Source organism: Pundamilia nyererei, unplaced genomic scaffold (assembly GCF_000239375.1).
Source record: "Pundamilia nyererei isolate P.nyererei 1_Seehausen unplaced genomic scaffold, PunNye1.0 scaffold00005, whole genome shotgun sequence".
In the NCBI taxonomy this organism is placed as follows: domain Eukaryota; kingdom Metazoa; phylum Chordata; class Actinopteri; order Cichliformes; family Cichlidae; genus Pundamilia; species Pundamilia nyererei.
In genome coordinates, this window is record NW_005187406.1 from 2,334,264 (window position 1) to 2,353,154 (window position 18,891).

The 18,891-nt window shown below is 44.3% G+C and overlaps 1 protein-coding gene across 4 annotated transcripts in view; it reads right to left on the reverse strand.

Moving 5' to 3' along the window:
- Positions 1 to 598: 598 nt before the first annotated feature.
- mrtfba (myocardin related transcription factor Ba) overlaps positions 599 to 18,891 on the reverse strand; it is a 22,089-nt gene continuing 3,796 nt past the window's right edge. For 2 of the 4 annotated variants that reach the window (XM_005721752.2, XM_005721754.2), the window contains exons 2-17: positions 16,263 to 16,344; positions 14,558 to 14,795; positions 8,694 to 8,759; positions 8,493 to 8,548; positions 8,314 to 8,389; positions 7,944 to 8,105; positions 7,671 to 7,834; positions 7,453 to 7,581; positions 7,113 to 7,360; positions 6,363 to 6,534; positions 3,346 to 4,368; positions 3,056 to 3,163; positions 2,804 to 2,953; positions 2,577 to 2,711; positions 2,342 to 2,402; positions 599 to 1,159 (exon numbers count right to left, since the gene is read on the reverse strand). In XM_005721752.2, the coding sequence (XP_005721809.1) occupies positions 660 to 1,159; positions 2,342 to 2,402; positions 2,577 to 2,711; positions 2,804 to 2,953; positions 3,056 to 3,163; positions 3,346 to 4,368; positions 6,363 to 6,534; positions 7,113 to 7,360; positions 7,453 to 7,581; positions 7,671 to 7,834; positions 7,944 to 8,105; positions 8,314 to 8,389; positions 8,493 to 8,548; positions 8,694 to 8,759; positions 14,558 to 14,720 (3,213 nt within the window). In that variant the 5' untranslated portion in view covers positions 14,721 to 14,795; positions 16,263 to 16,344 and the 3' untranslated portion in view covers positions 599 to 659. Of the gene's footprint in view, positions 1,160 to 2,341; positions 2,403 to 2,576; positions 2,712 to 2,803; positions 2,954 to 3,055; positions 3,164 to 3,345; positions 4,369 to 6,362; positions 6,535 to 7,112; positions 7,361 to 7,452; positions 7,582 to 7,670; positions 7,835 to 7,943; positions 8,106 to 8,313; positions 8,390 to 8,492; positions 8,549 to 8,693; positions 8,760 to 14,557; positions 14,809 to 16,262; positions 16,345 to 18,891 lie in introns of those variants that run through there. The other 2 variants (XM_005721753.2, XM_013913598.1) reach the window with 2 other exon arrangements.

Here is an 18,891-nt window from a genome sequence, read left to right on the forward strand (position 1 = left end):
GCGTCGTTATAGAGACTCAAGTCTCCTTTTAGTCTGAGCCTCCAGTCATGTTGTAATCACCAGCTTTTCTAACCTAGCATGTGACAGCACTCACGAGTGTAATTCAGATCAGACCTTCAGGAACTGTCTGACACGTTGATCTATCACGATGAGTAAAACAGATGCCGTTTTCCTCTACTAGAAATGATCCCCTCAGCTCAGTTTTCTTAGTGTGGTTTAAACTCTATTTACAAACAGTCTGTTCTTCCATTCAGCATTTGGCTCTGTCTCCTTGGCTCTGTTTATGATTGCTAAAATCATGACATCAGACACTAAAAAGTCTATTCTGATTAAAAATCCCTTTATTGCAGCGCAGCGTGACCGCAGTCACCTTTCGGCGGACGTTTTCCAGGCCGCCGAGCCGTTACGGGACTCTCTCCTAAAGCTGTGCAAACTCCTGCTTGTAGTTCTGCTCGGATCAGCCTCTCTTCCTCTAGAGTAGTGGGAATATTACAGATGGTATGGATGTACTGGTAAGAGTCGTATGGCACTTAAAGGCCATGTTTTCTCCTTTTATGTATTATTATTACTATTCTTTTTTTATTTAAAATCTCTGAAGCTTTCCCTTCATCCATCCATCCATCTTTCACACTTCTCCATCTTCATCATCAAAGCCTCCATCAGTCCCAGTGCAGGTCATGTGTATCCAGGAAGTCCGTTGGGATCCCCAGTGGTGTCAGCATCCCGCCAGGACCCGGCGGCATGGTGAGGTCCAGCCACTCCATGTTGTCCAGGGCCGGGTCTGACAGGCCCATGTTGAGTGAGGACGAGGGCGAGGAGGAATCGCAGAAAGACAGCTCTGACGTGTCCATGGGTGAGAAGGGCTGCTGGTCCATGAGCTGGGCCTGCAGCTCCTCCATCAGGCCCTGCGTGCGAGGGTCTGACGCAGACGGCGTCTCGGCCAGCGTCCCCTCTAGAAAGGCTTCCAGCTGATTGTCTGTGGCCAGGGACGATAGACCGGGCAAGCACGGGTTCACAAGCATGGAAGGAGGGGCTACCTGGACCTGCGGGGGCGGTCTGGACAGGACGGTGTTGACTGGAAGGGTGGTGATGCTGGCTGTGACAGGGAGAGTCTTGGGGTGAGACACCGGTGAGTTCTGATGGATAAATGGAGTGATTTCTGCAGGCGGGAAAACAAAGATCAAATAAGGATGCAGATTAAAAACTGACATATTTAAACATGTTAGTTTGTCCACAGTGGATCTAAAAAAAGAACTCATTTATAAAGTGATCTTAGATCATATCGGTTTTTAAACAGAGTTCAGGCTGTAGAAATAAATCACATCCTTTAAGCCAATTATGAGGCTTACTTATGGGTCAATAACTTGCTGAAAAAAAAAAAAACAGCCATTTCAAAGGATGAGCTTCCTTCTTTGATCATTGATCAGCTCGTGTGCTTTAAGTTATCATCTTATTGCATCAGCCAATCTCTCCTAAGCTTCAGGATACAGACTCTTTCCCTCATCCTCTCCCTCAAATTACAGTTTTAAATGATTTGTTCCTTTAATGCTCACAAGGCATCCACACACTCATGTAGCAAAGCAGCACCGAGCCTTTGCCCCTCTGAAAACGAGCGCTTCACAGTTAAAAGAGTAACATGTGACTCTCACATGTCACACAACTTTGTTCTGGAGTTGTCAGCTTTGAACACTTGTACAGAGTTTTTAGTTGGACACACCAACAAAGATTTCAGAGAAGTTATGGAGGTGGGTGTGGCTGCGCTAGTGCTCTCTTTAGGTTCTTCTTCACTTCTTCCAAGATTGTGCATCACTCACAAGCAGAATAGCAGTGGTGCTTTGTGAAGTGGGTTTTTAGGGATGTGCACCTCTAATTTATTGAGGAGGTTTATTTTTAAAGGAGGAAAGCCTCCACGAACGTCCCTTCTAATCTCGTCTCATTAACCTTAAAAACAACTCCTAGAAGCTTTTATAGAAGTCGCTGTCATGGTGAATTCAGAGTCTCTCGCTTTTTATTAGTCGGCAGTGTGAGGACGACCGGAGCATTTTATGACTCATCAATGCAGAAAAAGTCAAATTCACATTTCCAAATTACTTGAGTAAAAGTAACCCCTTTTGGCAGTCTGCGGTTTACACGGTACGTGGTCTCTGCTATACATAATATCCAAAAGGCTGATATCAGATCAGCCACAATCAGCTCGAATCTGCCAATTTAAAATGCGTACTGACATCAAATCTGCCCACACAGCAGCTTATTCACCGTTTCTCTGACACTTGGGGCTTTTTAAACTTCTTCACACTGAACAGAACGTTTTGCTTTGCACCGTCAGTGTGCACCAACTTACCTCCGCTCTCTATAAGGATGTCAAACAGGTCGTCCATTTGCTGGCTGGTTGCTGTGGGAACCTGAAAAGACATTTAAGGACGTTAAGAGACTCGACGCTTTGTAACCAAAAACGAAAAAGCTGCTCAAGGCTGGAAAAACTGGAAGTATACGCCTACGTTTTTTATGCTTCTCTGTACTCTGCACACATCAGTTTCAGTAGTGTGTGTGTCAGCTGTGGCTTGTTTTCATCTAACCTGTGAAGCGTTGTTGATGTGAAGACTGCGGCTCTGTTTGATGGCCTCCTCATAGCGGGGAGGCTCTCTGGTCTTAGGAGGCTGGGGAACCAGGGAGGTGGGCTGGAAGATGAAGGTGGGCTGAGGAGAGGAAGGCTGCAAAGATGACAGAGAAAAGATCAAGTCAGAGAAATATGTGAAGATCTGAAGAGTGAAGTTCAGAAAAATGCTGAATTCCTGATAGACACCTTATTGAGGGGCCCGTTGGAGATTCGATGGTTGGGTGATGCTCGTGGAGAGAGCTTATTCTCTGGGGAGCTTCTCAAAAAGCACTGGGGATTCATCTCAGGTCTACTCTGGTTCTCCAAGCCAGCAGTGTTATTGCACATAGTCAGAGTCTGCCAAGACACGAGAGAGTCTGACATCAGACCTCTGTGCATCACAGGTCTTTGTGGCTGTTGTGTAGAGCTAACTGGAACTACTAATGAGACGTGACTCACTTGTAGCAGCGGCTGCTGGCTGGGTGCCATCTCCACCTTGGTGGTCTGCAGCTGAGGGACTGAGGAATGGACCAGGCCTGGGTTTGAGACTGTGGCCTGGAGAACAGGCTAGTGCAGAGGAAAGACATGCGAGATCTTAAGAACTCAACTTTACAGAGGATGAGTCGAGATGGTTCTTTCTAGGTTTTAGATTAAGATTATCATTAATAATGCCAAGATGAGTTTATAGTAGATCAATACGCGCTTACTCTGTGACACCCTCTGCCATGCTACGCCACTGGCTCACTCACCTGCAGGCTGACGGTGGTGCTTGGCAGCTGGATTGCAGCAGCGTTGTTGGGCAGTGACACTGGAAGGAGGATCTGTGTTCCAGCTTGGCCAGTTGCTGTCAACAAAGTCCGAGGCTGACCCAACACCTGGGAAACACCACCCGAGTGGCTGATGAAGAACTGCTGCAGGCTGGGGGGTGCGGGCTGGGACTGTGGCTGGGCTCGGAGTTTGGGACTTTTCTGGGACTGCGAGAGGAGCTGTGGGCTGCTGGTTACTTGAGGCGGACCTGGGGCCTGGATTTGTGTGATGAGCTTGGTTTGGGTCTGCAGCGGCTTGCCAGAAGAAACGGACACATCCTCCAACTTCACCACTCCTGCCACGGGTGCTGAGAGTGCCTGTGAACCCAGGGTTGAGCTTGGGGTGGCAGCAGCAGTCGATGAACAATTTGACAGGACTGCACCTTCGACTTTCACCAGGTTAGAGTTGAGGACAGGAGGAACAGAGTTCACAGCAGCTCTTGGAGCGATCTTGGGGGACATAGAGGCAGAGTCACCCTGACCTCTCTTCTCCACTTCCAGTTGCATCTTCAGCACCTCCACCAGCTTCTGCTCCTGCTCCAGCTTCCTCATCAGCTCTTCTATCTGCCGCTCCTTCTCATGGAGCCTTCTGTCCTTTTCCTCTGGGACTTTGAAAGACAGTGAGGACTGTGGCCCTAACGAGGTCAGCATTTGAATTTCAGACAGACCCTCAGACATCCCTACATCCTGCTGGAGGGCGGAGAGATCAAAAGGAACAGGTGAGACAGGCGGCGTAGAGCTCATGCTCTCTGGAGCCACCTGCTGGACTGGAACTACAGCAGGTGTGGTAGTTGTGGTAACCTCCATGGGGATGGCAGATAGGGTAGTAGTGGCAGGAGTGGGGATGCTGGCAGCAGCAGTGGTGCTGGGATTGTCCTGGAAAGGCTTCAGTCTTTCTATCAGATCCGTCTTTGTTCCCGACACTGGGAGGCCACGAAGCTTCAGCTCTAGTTTCAGCTCGGCCACCTGGGAAGACAAAAGGAGGATCACGTCAGCATCAGATTTTAGACTTTAGTAGTCTATTTTTACAGGAGCAGTTCACTCTCTTTGGAAATGTGCTCATTTTATTGCCAAGAATTAGAAGAGAAAAAAAGATTAACATAATTCATGTGTGTTTGTTAAATTTGTAGCTGGAGACAGCAGATGGTTGGCTTTGCATTAAGACGCGGAAAAATGTGGAAACATGTTGGCTGTGCTTAAAGGGACAACAATCCACCAAACAGCACGTCTAAAGCACATCACATCTTGTATGACTCATGATGATCCATCATAAAACCAACAAATACCGGCCACAAACGCCTGACTTCATTCGTGCTGCAGTTTTCAGGCTTTATGCGAAGACACACTGCTTCAGGTTGGCGTTTCTGATTTAGTGCACAGGCAACATAGTGCCATTATTCTCTAATAACACTGTAATAAAGCACTTCAGCACATTTCTGAATGCTTAGCTTTAGGATAGGGAGTTGAAACACACAAAGGATTGTGTTTTTGTTGTCCTTCTACTTCTTCTGTTCTCTGGCAAAATGAAAGGTTTCCTCCAGAAAGGTTACGTGTAGTTTTCTCATTTTAGAAACATTATATTTTGGACTTCTTTATTATTATTTTTAAGATTTATTGAAAAATGACAAAACATAATGGGAGTGTGGCGACAACGTAACTGAATGCTGGACTTGATCAATGGAGTTTTGCCTACCCCACTACAATCATAGTTGTGAGTCGTGGACAGCAAAGGTTTCACTCTTTTCACTTGTGTGCAGACACAGAGGGTGAGAGACACCGATGGGTTTACTTTCACCTCCATGAATTATGCCACAGTCACACAGGGCGATGGACGATTTACCAGACTGTAGTTAGTCAGTGGGCGCATCACTGATATCAGGTCACAAAGTAAGATGTATTCAGTCACCACAGAGTCTTTCCTACAGACGTAAGTACTGTGGCACCGACACCTACAGGAGCTGTAAAACTGCAGTGTACAGGTTTTGTGCTGATGTTAATGTTTGGAACGTTGTAGTTACTGAGTCAGCAGAGCACAACTTTACACACTTTGTGCATCGGCACTCTGCAACTTTACATGATGTCAAGTTTTTAACGATTCAACAAAGATCGCACCCACAGGAGCTGCCAAGCAAACCCATGTCAGGAAGCTCACGGTGCACCGTTTTTGTGCTGATGTTAATGCCAGAGGAGGCTAGGACTTCCTCTGCCAAATGTGAGATTATAATATTATTTTATGCCATGTTAGACCCCTAATTAAAGATTGTGAATTATACTGTTGAGTTATAAGAAATACTGTTCGCAGAAAGTCATCGCCTTATTTGTCTGATTAGAAGAGAACAGAACATACTGGAGTTTTCTGCCCCATCTCAGCAGGAACAGATAAACAGGGAGCCAAGGTCGTAGCTTAGGCGCTGTGTGAGAGAAAGCATGTGAATGTTTAGGCTTTTATGATAAGGTGGGGGCCACTAGAGGCTATAAGAGTTTGATCAATGCTCCACCATTTTGAGATCTGATGCTGTCTGCGTACAGTGTCCATCTCCCACGCGTGTGATCATTAAAATCATCGTTTGACTCAACCCGGCCGGACCAGTGTGGTTATTGTGGTTTTTCCTCTTGTGTCCATCCCCAATATTTGAATCCGTAACACAAACAAGCCAGACTTTTACATCTGCTCTGTAACTTTACATGGTCTGACACTTTGTGGCTTGTTGCAGGGTTGCATTTTATTATAGCAAAACACTTCAATTCAGTCAGTTCTTTAGAAGGCCCAGTTTTTTCACAAACATCTATAAAGGCTAAACGCATAGCTAGGTGACACCTGCAGCAATGGGACTGAAAAAAAAAAAAAGAATTCAAAGATTAAGGAGTAGTCATCCAGTACTTTTGTCTATGTTATTTTTCTCTGGGTCAGTTAAACAGAAATTTCCAAAGTGCCTGGGAATGTGATTTTGAACAAATACCTTCATCTCTTCCAGGTTGGCAGGCAGGACACCGGGTTTACGGTTAGACAGCGAGTTGTTTGGCCGGGCCATTGCTGAAGGCAGAGCAGCAGGAGGAGGTGCAGTGGGCAAAGACACCACAATAGAAGTTGGCAGTGTACTCCCACCGTTATTCTGACCCTCTGCCAAAGGTCTGCAGCAGAGGGGGGAGGGGAAAAGACAAACAAAGATGAGGTGATTGTTTTTTTAAGGAAATCATTTCTGAACTACAGGAATATGAAACAAAAAAAGAGGAAGTGGAGGTGGGAGAGAGGGACGGTGTTGTTATAGAGAGAAGAAAGGCAGAAAGAAGAAAACAAGGAGAGGAAATGGGTTCAAACAGCCCATCCATCCTGTTCCTCTTGCCTCACTAACACCAGTCAACCAAATCACAGGCCAACAGCGATTTCAAAGACAGCTTCGTTACACCGCTGCTGCCAGGACTTTCACGAAAACAGCAGCTGGTTCATCAACATCCTGTTAGTTATCAATATGATTAGGCACAAGCCTGTTATTGACGCTCTGGCCCTCTGTGTTGTTGAAAACAACAATATTTGGCTTTGTTTCATAATTAAAAATCAAATGTCAAGCAAGCCAAACTAGTTTAGAAACACAAAAATAGAAAGAAACCCGTCTGAAGTACAGGTAGAAATAAAACTGCAGAATAACACTGGTTTCAATGTTAACACGGGGGGGCGGGGCTAGTATTTGTAATTTGCTTTGCACACGTACTTGAGCGGTGCTGGTAATATAGTTTGGTAGTTGTAATGCTGCTGCTGCTGGCTGAGGATCTGCAGCTGGAGAAACAGCTGCTGTTGCTGCAGTAACCGGGCGTATGAGGAGTCCATGGGTGCTTCGCTGGCCTCCTGCTTCTGGTCTGGGGGAACATACTGGTGGTACTTGAGCTTTTTCACCCTCGGCTTCAGCTCCTTGCCCTTCTTACTGCGACTCTTCTCTGAGGGAGCTTTCTGCTGACTTTGCTTTGGTGGAAGCAAACGTGGAGGGAAAAAGTATTAACATGTGTTAAACTCAACAACAGTCAGAGAAATGGAAACAGATGCGTTGTGCTTACTTTCACCAGTGTTGGGGCTGGTTTTGGAGGTACAACTGTAGCGACTGGATGAGTGAGGGTGACAGCTGGGTGGCTGGCAGGCGGCTCATTGGTGGCGATTACTTTCATGAAGTCTGTTTTTGGGACGGGCTGCAAAGAAATAATGGGTGGAGGGGGACACACTTAAAACCTCCAATGTCACTGTCGTTAAATAACAACAGTCTGGGCCCCCAGCTGACCTGCAGGATGGTGCTGGGCAGTGCTACTGGAGAGGGCGTCTCTGGTGCTCTGCTCTCCACCGGTGAGGGCGCAGAGCTCTGGGACTCCTGGCTGGCCGGTTGCTCCGGGGACAAAGCGTCGTTGCTGTCTTCCTCAAGAACCTTTGGATAATTCACCTGGCCCACTGAAAGATGATAAAAGATTTGTAATTTTTAGTATTATTCAAAGGATCAAACAAAGACATCTTTTTGTACCGATGAATTTAAACGTAAACTAAAATCATGTGTTCTCACCGATGATGGCTTGTTTAACGCTGGAATCCACCGGCAAAATGTTTTTCTCCACCAGCTCCATTGGGCCTGGTCGCTGGGCGATCTTCTCGTTGAGGTTGTCTGCTAGTCGGGCTCTCTTCAGCTTCATCTGAGTGGCCTGTAGTGAAGGTTCTGCTCCGGTCTCTGGGGACGACAATAAAAATTGTTATACAATCAGTCATAAATCAAATCAGCTAAATGCTCTAACATCAAGTTAAAAATACATCCTTTCTTGCTTAAATATGACATCAGTCTTTCTATTTCAACACTTTAAAGCACCACAGGAAACAATACTTAAAGCATTGTTAAAAAACAGAAGTTTGTGCATTGTGAAATAGGCAATTATTAGAACCTTGCAGGATGTGCATCCTGACCAGCTCTGCTCTTTCTGGACGACTGCGGATCTTATGTTTGAGAAAATTCTCAGTCTGGAGAGGAAGGCAGACACAGATCAGTTAATTATTTAAATTTTACTGTTACCAACAACAACTCAACTTTACATTTATGCAGTTTTTCCCCCCAAAAACTTACCCGGGCTCTCTCCAAGCTGCGAATCTGCCCGTGGAAAGCTGCCGGACTCTTTAAAGCTGCAATACAAAACATTTTCATCTACTTTATTCACAAATTATTATCATAATTTTTTTAAGTGTCTCCCGAGTTATCAGTATGAACCAGGGTACCACTTTGTTATTATTTCCCACCCACGCCACAATAGCTGTTGCAGTTACTCACGTGGCATAATGCCCTGGTCCACCAGCTGCTCCCGGGTTCGCCTCTGCTGGAGTCTCAGCTGCAGCACTGAAAGCAAACACGGAAAAGCAAATTTAACTGCCATGTAGAGAAAAAGATGAGAAACCTTGCTTGATGCTTAATGAGAACTACGAAAGCGGGGAAATAAAATAGGGAAGAAAAGCACGGAAAACCCAAAAGATGACGAGAAAAATGTCTCACTAATGCAACTCACAGCGTACTCATCGTGCTGACGTTACGTATATTTTCATGTTTAGGATGACTGTGCAGACTTTCACGCTAAATGCTCTGCAGCTGATCACATCTTTACAAACGGGGTTAAACAAAGAGGTGCACGCTAGCGTGGCGAGTCTCTCCCAGGTATTAGAATTCTGCCGTTTTAGGCGATTGAACCTAAAACCCTGTTATTGTTTTGTTACTTCACTCCTCAAATCTGCCTGGTAAGACTCAAATCGTGACTGTAACAGTCGCTGCTGAGGGATGGGAGGCAATAAAAATTACCCTGTCATAACTCATCACTGACAGCCTGCAGTGTGAAGATCTAAAGCACAGCTATCTCTTAGCTAAGCAAAGACACACAGACAAAGACACTCACGACTCAATACACAACATTTTGTTTCATTATTTTGTTCAAATGTTCTAAACTACATGAAAAATCATGGACAGGAATATTAATAATGGCATCATGTGTTTACAGATATTCTATCAACCATTTATTCACCTTTGTTTAAAAGCTGAAAGCCAGTCACATCCTCTCGACCATGGAGTAGTAAGACCATCCAAAGAGCTTGTCCTCCCACAGTGGGATGTTTATGCTACAGAGCCTTTAACCCCTCCTCCACCTCTACTCCCACTACTCCCATTTTCACTGAAACCAATTTGAGATGAGTTTGTTTGCCTCGTCTGTATCGTCGACACATCATATAAGACGTAAAAGTGTTTTTGTAACTGCAATACACTACAGGAGCAGTATCACCTATATCGCCTGCTAAGACTGCACTCAACACTAATGAAGAAGAACGGAGCGCGAAACAGGAGGATGGAAGAAAATGTTAAAAATAAAAAATAAGTTTGTTTTTTTCCCCCCCCAATGTAAAAGCACAGAAAACAAAGTTAAATGCAGAGTGCAAAGCATTGATGCTGCTTCATTACAAATGCCGCATACTGGGGCTGTGATGTCATCACTGAACGGCGCAGTTTTAGAGCGCGCAGCGTTGATACCTCGTTTATGCTGCTGTTTGTACAGTAATGTTTATGTTAGCTTACCTGTAGGAAGCTTCTCAGAATGTTTGCTAAGCCAACACGAGTCAGTTTTGTTAGCTAATGAGTGAAATATGATAGTAAAGCATTAAACGGGGGCACACGAAAAGAATCTGCACCTCTCAAATGGCTGAAGTCACGACAGATAGCATTGTTATCAGCAGCTGGGAACATCGTCTCAAAGATAAGAGCAGGCCTCACTCCAGAGCACGTCCAATGAATCATCTGTAAACTTTGGAAACTTGTTATTTTGGACTAGAAAATAAAATCTTTTTGATTGAATTGGAAGCTTTATTTGAGCTTATGGGCAGCAGCCATTTTTACTTTCCTATCTGCACATCATTTTTTGTTTAAATACTATGAGGACTTTAATTTGTATTAAATAAAAATATTAGCCATTTCATTTTTATTCTGACGGTCTTATCGAGCAATGTTAAAAACACAGCTGATTATTTTAAAATTCATGTTTCCCGGGTCATTATTTGAATTTGCTGTGAGACGAGACAACAGGGTGATTTCACAGGTGGGCAGACTTCAGCAGGTGGAGCCTGGAACAGGAGGTTTGCCCAAAGGGAGCAGAGATAAGAGTTATTGAGATAATAGTCGACTAATTGAAGAAAATTTGCAGATTAGCCGGCCTTAAAAATAACGTTTAGTCGGAACCCTACACCAGACTGCACTGTTTCTTAGAGTTTCAAAGCAGTTGCTGACTCAGCGCTGCAAGACACTGGACGTAAAAAGGCAGCAACAACTGCATGCTCAGCAGAAACCGCTTCTCTCAGAAACACCAGCACACAGCTTTAATGGGATTTCATTAAGAGACAGTCACACTGGGACGTATACACTGAGTGGGAGTTGCAAATGCCCACAGATTAAGCACCGGGCACAAGTACAGTCACTTCTGTATTCACAGGAAGGGACACGTCAAAATTACTGTGAAATACAAACTCCTACAACACAACAGGAAACAGCTGCCTCACCAATATTTTGTCTTTCCCATCTGTTTACCGCCAATCGCTTTCATAACTGATGCTCATTTTACAGACGAAACTGGCATTAAAGGCAACGCAGCTCCGGTCAAACATTTACAGAAATAATTGCAGATTCAAAAAAAATAAAAATAAATCAGTAACGTGGACTCTCGCTGCGCTCTGTAAACACTGCGAGCCAGGTTTCGGTGGACACATGTATGCTTAAGGTGATTCAGTTAAGACTTCCAGTAAACAACGTCCCCGAATTCCTCCGGGAAACGGCGCTCAGACTGACAAACACACGATGACCTGTGACCTCAGCAGTGTGAAGGGAAACTGTGGATATGAATGAGGCGTTTATGCGCTCACACAGAAATAAGGAAGTAAAAGAAATGAGTGTTGTTAAACCAGTACCAGTACCACACACAATATATATTAGAGATTATGTGTAAGCAGACTAACGACAAAACACTTTGGAGACACGGCAGGTTTGACTGCCTTTGTAAAGCGTTTGCTTTGCCTGCGCCTTCAGTGCAGCCTCTCTGCTCAGATTTGCTAAACTAAAAGAAATTAAAAGATAACTACTTAAACGTTTACAACTCAGGACACCTTTTGATTTTAAGCCCTTCTTTAAAGTTTTCCTAATAACAATCTGCAGCAACCAGACACTGAAAGCAAACTTGTGAGATAAGGAGAAATGAGACAGGAAAAAACAGCATGGTTACTGTTAAAATATTTGAATGCTGGACAGTGCAAGTGTTTCAGAGTACGGAGGAAGTGGAGGCAACCAGGGTGGAGTAAAAGATAAGGTCTTTATCACAGAGTCTCTGCTAAGTTCCAGTATTCTGTATGAATCAGGCATACTGATTGCTTCCCGGCTGCAGCTCCTAAAATGTGGAACAATTTGCCTTTGCACATTAGACGGGCCTCCTCTCAATAGTTTTTTAAACCCACCTTTGACACCTTGTGAGATGTTTTAATTTTACTTTTGTTCTATTGTCCTTCTCGTTTTACGTCTTTCGTGTATTATTCTGTATAGCACTTTGGTCCTTTGTGGCTGTGTAACAGTGCAGCCTGCTCGGAGTGTCTTTGAGTTAGTGTGAGCTGTCCTGAGACAATTAATTGCTCACAGTTGTTAATAAATTTAACAGTAGGGAGATTACACAGCCGCTGGCAGAGGCGCACATTAGCAAACACCCTGACAGCTGCTTAATATGACGCTGAAATGGAAAGTGTTGCTGGTGAGCTCAGCAGTTTGTCAAAAGCACTCCTAACCACCGCTGTGTATTTATGTGGACAGTATTAAATGAGTAATGATAACATCCTAATGAAACCCATCATAAATAAAGATTATACAGGGTGGGCCATTTATATGGATACACGTAATAACATGGGATTGGTTGGCGATATTAAAGTCCTGTTTGTGGCACATTAGTATATGTGAGGGGGAAACTCCTCAAGATGGGTGGTTTAGAAGTCGGCCATCTTGGATACAACTTTTGTTTTTTTCCAATAGGAAGAGGGTCATGTGACACATCAAACTTATTGGCAATGTCACAAGAAAAACAATGGTGTGCTTGGTTTCAACGTAACTTCATTCTTTCATGAGTTATTTACAAGTTTCCCTCCCTGTGGGCTTCAAACTATTTTACATGATCTATATATAAGCTTCAACATGTGATCCTAAAAGAGAGAAGTCATTTGTATTTGTGGAAACGTGGCCTGTATTTATTTCTTTACTTGCTTTCAGTCTGATAAACAATAATTTCATAAAATACTCGATTAAAATCAGTCAGACACGTCCACACCATCTCTTCTACCAAAACCCTGTACAGGGTGGCAGGACAAACTTCACATCTTAGAAGAGAGCCGGAGAGCAATAATAACTACTGATAAACACAGAGTGTGAAAAGGTAACTTAAGAAGAAACACTCAGTGCATTATGGGAAGTCCCCAGCAGCCCAGGCCTTTTTCAGAACATCTAAGGGAGGGTTCAGAGTCACCCGAAACAGGCCTAATTATAAGCTTTATCAAAAAAAAAAAGTAGAGCTGGTGTCTGTTTCCTGTATCCAAACTGGTTCCACAGCAGAGGGCCTGAAATCTGACACTGATTAACGCACCGTTACCCTGTTTCTGAGAGGCTTGTGAGCTGCCCACGTGACAGACCATCCAGCCATGAAACAGTCGTGCATTTCTGCATTACTCATGCTTAGGCACGTCAGCCTGTCATGTGACATCCAAACAGAGACAGAAAAGTTTGTGAGTTGCAAGAGATCAGCCAGCGCTACACTTGGCTAGAGAACACGTGCGATACGCGTCTATCACCCGTTCTGGTCCATTTCTTAAAACCGCGAATTCCAAAAATAAACACCTCAAGTGAGATGGACTTCCTGTTCAGAGAAGTCAGTTACTCAAAGCTAATTATACGTAGAACTCACAATTTGCAAACATAAAAAGAAAATCAACAGCTTGGTGGAGATTCGTTTTATTCTTATTATTTGTTTGCATATAAACTTCTGCTTACCAACTTCAATTTTTAGGCTACTTCCTTTTCAGACTCCTAATCTCTGTCAAAACAACCTCAAAACCCTTAATCTCCAAACTCCATCCTGCTGATAGTGGTGCTGTAATTCTCCTCCTCTCCCTCCAGACTCTCTGAGCTCGCCACAGCTTAAGACTCAGAGCCGTCTGATGGCAGACAGATTAACACCTGCATGATAAAAGCCAATATGAGAGGAGGGACTCTGCGGTTGGCAAAGTGCTGTGGAGGGCTCAGAGGGTGGAAAGTATGAGGTATGTTTTCTCACTGGAGGGGAAATCACAAAAGCCGAGATGATGAGTGGGTGCTACTACTGTTGACATTCCACAGAAATTTTCCGCAGTCAAGCCGTTTCTCCTGCGAAATCCTACAGTCACCCAGAACGTGTTAAATCCAGTCTGGAGCAGCTTTGATTAAAACCCACTGCAGCATTTGTTGACTTGCATCTGACGAATTAAGATTTTCTTGGGAATAATGATCAATACCGCAGTGACTGGACTGAATGGCTTAACTGGTCTCCATACGCCAGTCTAAGCCACGATTAGAAGCTGGCGGTGAACCGAACCCGCTCCCAAAGCCTGGTATTTGCATAGCCATCCATCAGTGTCATATTCAGTCCCATGTGGATGCCAAAACAACACTGACACTGTGAGGATTTAGAAGCAGAGCTGGTGGAGGAATCAGGAGTTGAGGACTGAAGCGTGATTGGCTAATAGAGTGGAAGTTAGTGACTGCACATCTTTGTATTTACATTATTGGACAGTGTGTGCGCTATCAACGCATGCAATCTTCAAATACAGTATTTGGCATCTTCAGTTTACACGGTTTCTGCTGATTTTATCTACGAAACTATTTTGTCTGTGTTTTATCTGTATGCATGTAGCTGATAATATTGCTTGTTATTCTCTAACACCTTAGAGAATAACACAGAAAGAGGGATTTACACACATCACTTTTCTCCGTTTTTCACTGCTTTTTAAATAATGTCACTCAGTTTGTGCTGCAGCAGAGACAGGAAGTGTGGGAAGCCAACAGAGATGAACTGTGGAGGTTGTGTGGCAGCAGTGTATCCTCACCATTTTTGCGTTCACTGAGCGGAGGCAGGCTCTGTATGGGCTGCAGCGACAGCTCCTCCATCTCATGGGTCACAGCCTCGCTCTGGGGACTGGGCACCAGTAGATTTGACATCTCGCAATCCCCCTCTGCTCCTAACTGCCTCTGGGAAGCCTGGGGCTCCATCCTGCCTCAGGAGGTTGGGGAGGCTCTGAGGCAACCAACGGATCACCGTCCCTGTGTGTAATGTCTCCCTGCTACCTGTGTAAGAGCAACAGGAAAGAAGAGAAAGAGGAGTATCAGTTAAAATCCTTCCTCAACAGGAGGAACGCGTCACTCAACGATACTTTGTGGGCTCCTCGAAAATAACGCTAATTCGGAATAACGAGCATCATCATCCTGTTGGTATGACTGCTTCACCCAACTGGTGAAATGCTAAGGGTGGCATTTCATTTCAGCCATCTGGAACAGCTCAGTCGCAGCCCAAATTATTCATTAAGCCAGCTGGGTTGGCTATTATACTGAATAATCACTTCAAACCGCTGCTCAAGAGAAACAACGCCAATTTGTGCATGAATGTTCTCTCTGTTCCGACAGGCTTCATAATCCGGAGCATGACGTCGTTGTGGTGGTTTCAAACGGAGGGAACGGAAACATTTCGGGGAGCAACACAAACAGTTTAGTATCCATGGCGTCCCAACAGTCTGCTCGGTCTGAGCCATTTATCGCTCTCCAGCAGCACCCAAATCTATCCATTCCTGGACCTAAGCACTCTTTAATAACCATCCTGATGTGCTGCTTTTGGCTGAGAAGCACCCTGTTCCTATTGCATCTTTATTTTCTCCCCTCAAGTGTCAAAGGCATCACACAGACCACAGAGTCTGCAGCACCATAAGACATGCAACAAATGCTTGGACTTGAAATCAGTTTTCATTTATAAGTCTCTGCTCTCGCAGCGCTCCACTACACTCTTTTCCTTTAAGATCTGTGCCAGTTTCACAGACCAACATCAAGAGTCTGCAGCTCCATTAATCTGGCATTAAGTACTAACAGGGGAGTCATTGCCAGTTAACTTGACATTTATTCTCAGTTGGTCCATGTTAACTGCTGCAACCACTACAAAATTCACCCCAGTCGCCAAAACTTTGGTTTCTAATCCATCACCACTCACTGCCTCTTATATGATGATTATGTGCTATTAAAACAACCTGGTTCAGCGATAATTCGGGCCTTGAAGTTCAGCAGTGTAACCTCAATGGCTTTCTGTGGTAAAACTGCAGAAACAGTGTTTCACACAGTGACTGTAGAGGTCAGACATTTTCTAAGAAGGGTGCATGCGTCTAAAGAGAGACACAAGCCTACTTTTTTAAGTTTGCAATTTAAATTACCAAGTACTTTGGAACAAAAAGCAACAGGGCGACATACTCCAGTGCATTTCCAGTGAGTCTCATCCTCTGGATGGACGACACACTCCTGGACCGGTTATCCCTCCAGTCTGTCCAAAAGACCAGACTTAAATGCAAAAATTGCCACGTAAACAAAAACAGCCTTGAAATAGAGAAGTGATCAAGAAAAATGGATGGATGGATGGATGCTTGTTCCCACACTACGTTAAAACAAATGCAGTTTGTCTGTTAGCTTGCTGGCACACAGCTGGGACGCTGATGCAAAGAAAACCATCGCCTTGGGTGGTAACTGTATATCAGCTGTTGATGGGACCGTTCCTACCTGAGGAAGCAGCAGACAAGGGACGGAGAAAGAAGTCTTGGCTAGTTGCTGTGAAGAGTCACACTAAGCCATTGAGTCGAATCTGGAAGGAGAGAGAAAAACAAACATCATGAGAATGAAACTCACAAGTGCAGCATGTTTTCCTTTTTTTCAGATGACTCAGTGACACTGGACAGTCAGTGTATAATCCTACACCACATTCAGTGCTAAGCCTGTTTCACTAAAAGTCTCTTCTGTTTCTGTCTAGTCATAATGGCTGTTACATTTAAAGAAGAAAAAAAAAAGCAGTAAGCTTTATTTTCCTTTATTTCTGAAAAGCGGTGGCTGAATATTAGCGTGTTTTCAGACCACCAAACCAGAGTTTAACATAATAGAGGGGCAAGAGAAACCACACTGAGAAACAACTACTTGAACCTAATGAGAAATCCGATCTGAAAAACATGGTGCCACTGTGATGCTGCTTTAAAAGGTGCGGCGAATAAAAGTAGTAAGCACCACTTCAAAATGCTGCAATGGATGCGGCCGACACTCAAAGCTTCATCTGGGTCTGAAAAATCACGTTCAAAGGTTGCACGGAAAACATGCACACTATGATCGTCTATACAAAGACAACAGAAACTGCAGCTGTAGTGCAGCATCATACTGCAGCATGAGGCAGAGAAAAGGAATCAATCAGCCACACAAAGAAGCTTTTAATCCTCTCTGAGATGTGTGCAAAGTAGATAACTTAATTAGGATAAGACTCATGCATCAATTCACTGACACTCTGGAAAGATAATGGCCTTGTGCCACATTTCTCATACTGCATGCCCACGTACATACCCGTGCTTCTGTATGGAGTGTTTGTGCAGTGAAAATGAAGCTTTTATAAAAAGGTATTCTACGTGCATAAATGCTAAAAGTTGGTTATTTTAGCCTATTGCTGTGTGGCTGCTAAGCAGTATGACAAGATCTTAATACAACAACCTTTAAGCACCTGTGTGCCACATCACGTTTGTGCATTACAGTAAGATTGCCAGTTATCTTGTTGATGCGGGTTCCTCCCTAACAGCAGTAACAAATGCAGTTTAGCATATTTTAGCCTGTTCAACAACTTCACTTCAAAAACTCACATCGGTCAGACTATAAAAATGAAGCTAGATGGATTTCGTATCACAAGAGTGAACGGCAGGAGAGAACAGCAGTGCAGCATTCCAGCAGCCAGACCTCCGTGACATGTGCGAGTACATGTTGAGCGAACAAGTGAGTGCGAGAAAGGGGGAAGTGAAAGAGAGAGGAAGGGCCCAACAACTGTCGCAGCTGAAGAGGTTTTGTGGGATAAACATCGGTGGTCCCCCTCGCAGAATCAAAGAGCAGATCCAGACGGCAGGCGCAGCATGTTGCTGTGCCCTCTGTTCTTTTAATGGCACGAGGCAACAAGCCGCACATTCCTCATCAAAGGGTAATGCGCACAAACACACCTCTAGAAACAAAAGGGTGCTTAACATTAGCGAGTGAGCGGTCGCTACTCATTCACACAGGTAATAGATGTGCTGCACGACTGGCTTCACCTTCCAGATGCAGAAGCTGCATGTATATTTTACTGTTTATGATTCTGCCCGTGGGCGTGTTACAGACACAGACCACTGTTCGGTGCAATCACAAACACATAAACAAGGACACCCTTCGCTTCCCTGTCAGCACACATTTGTCATCCAGTTTTCTCTACTGTAATGTGCAAAATAAGATCTTGAGCAACACCTCACTTCTCTATATCATGATAGGAAAATGGGAAATGGGTGCAGTAACTTATTGAAATGTGTACAAACACACATGGAAATAGATTATAGGAGGCCAAAACTATTTTTAAAATTCCAGTGAGCTTGAAAGTCAATATTTGTTCTACTGCACAGGCCGAACTCTCTTTTTCCAGGAACAGTTCTCCAGGCTTCTTGAAGGACACTCAAAGCTCTTCTTTGGATCCTGCACAAACACTGTACAGACTACGAATGTACAATACATCAGTTTGAGTTAATGCTGGGCTTGTTGATATTTACAGATGGCAGTGGCTGAAAAGAAACAATTCTGAACAATGATGCAAGAACCGGGTTAGCACACCGACTGCTGTCGTCTTCATATGTAGCGCACAACACGAGATGGTCACCTTAAGACAAGTACAGGAGGGAGCTGCCCGGGTAAGACATGAGCAGGCGGGAATTCACCGAACAACTACCACTGCTGTGCTCACGTGTACTTTAACTTTGCATTTGTTTTGGACAAAGACCATTTAATGGTTGATTTGCCTGCATCAGATTTTTCTCTTCTCACACGCAGCACCATTATGCAGTATTTACGAACGTTCAGGGCTGCGGCGCACATGTGCAAACATCCATTTCAAACCAGTTCAGATACAGTTATTGTTACAATGTCTTATTTTGAGGAATTTCCCTTTCAACGACAAAATTTAAAAAAAAAAAAGCCTGTACAGGGCGATGACGACGAACACAGTCAAGTTAACTTTAAGTATTTGCATAGGTAGGGATGAAGACAGCGAAAGGGGTTTTCAAAGTATTTGGAGCTCAGCCGAGGTACCATGGAAATAACAGCCTATGAATTAGAGCAGGGCGATATGGCCAAAAATATTTATCAC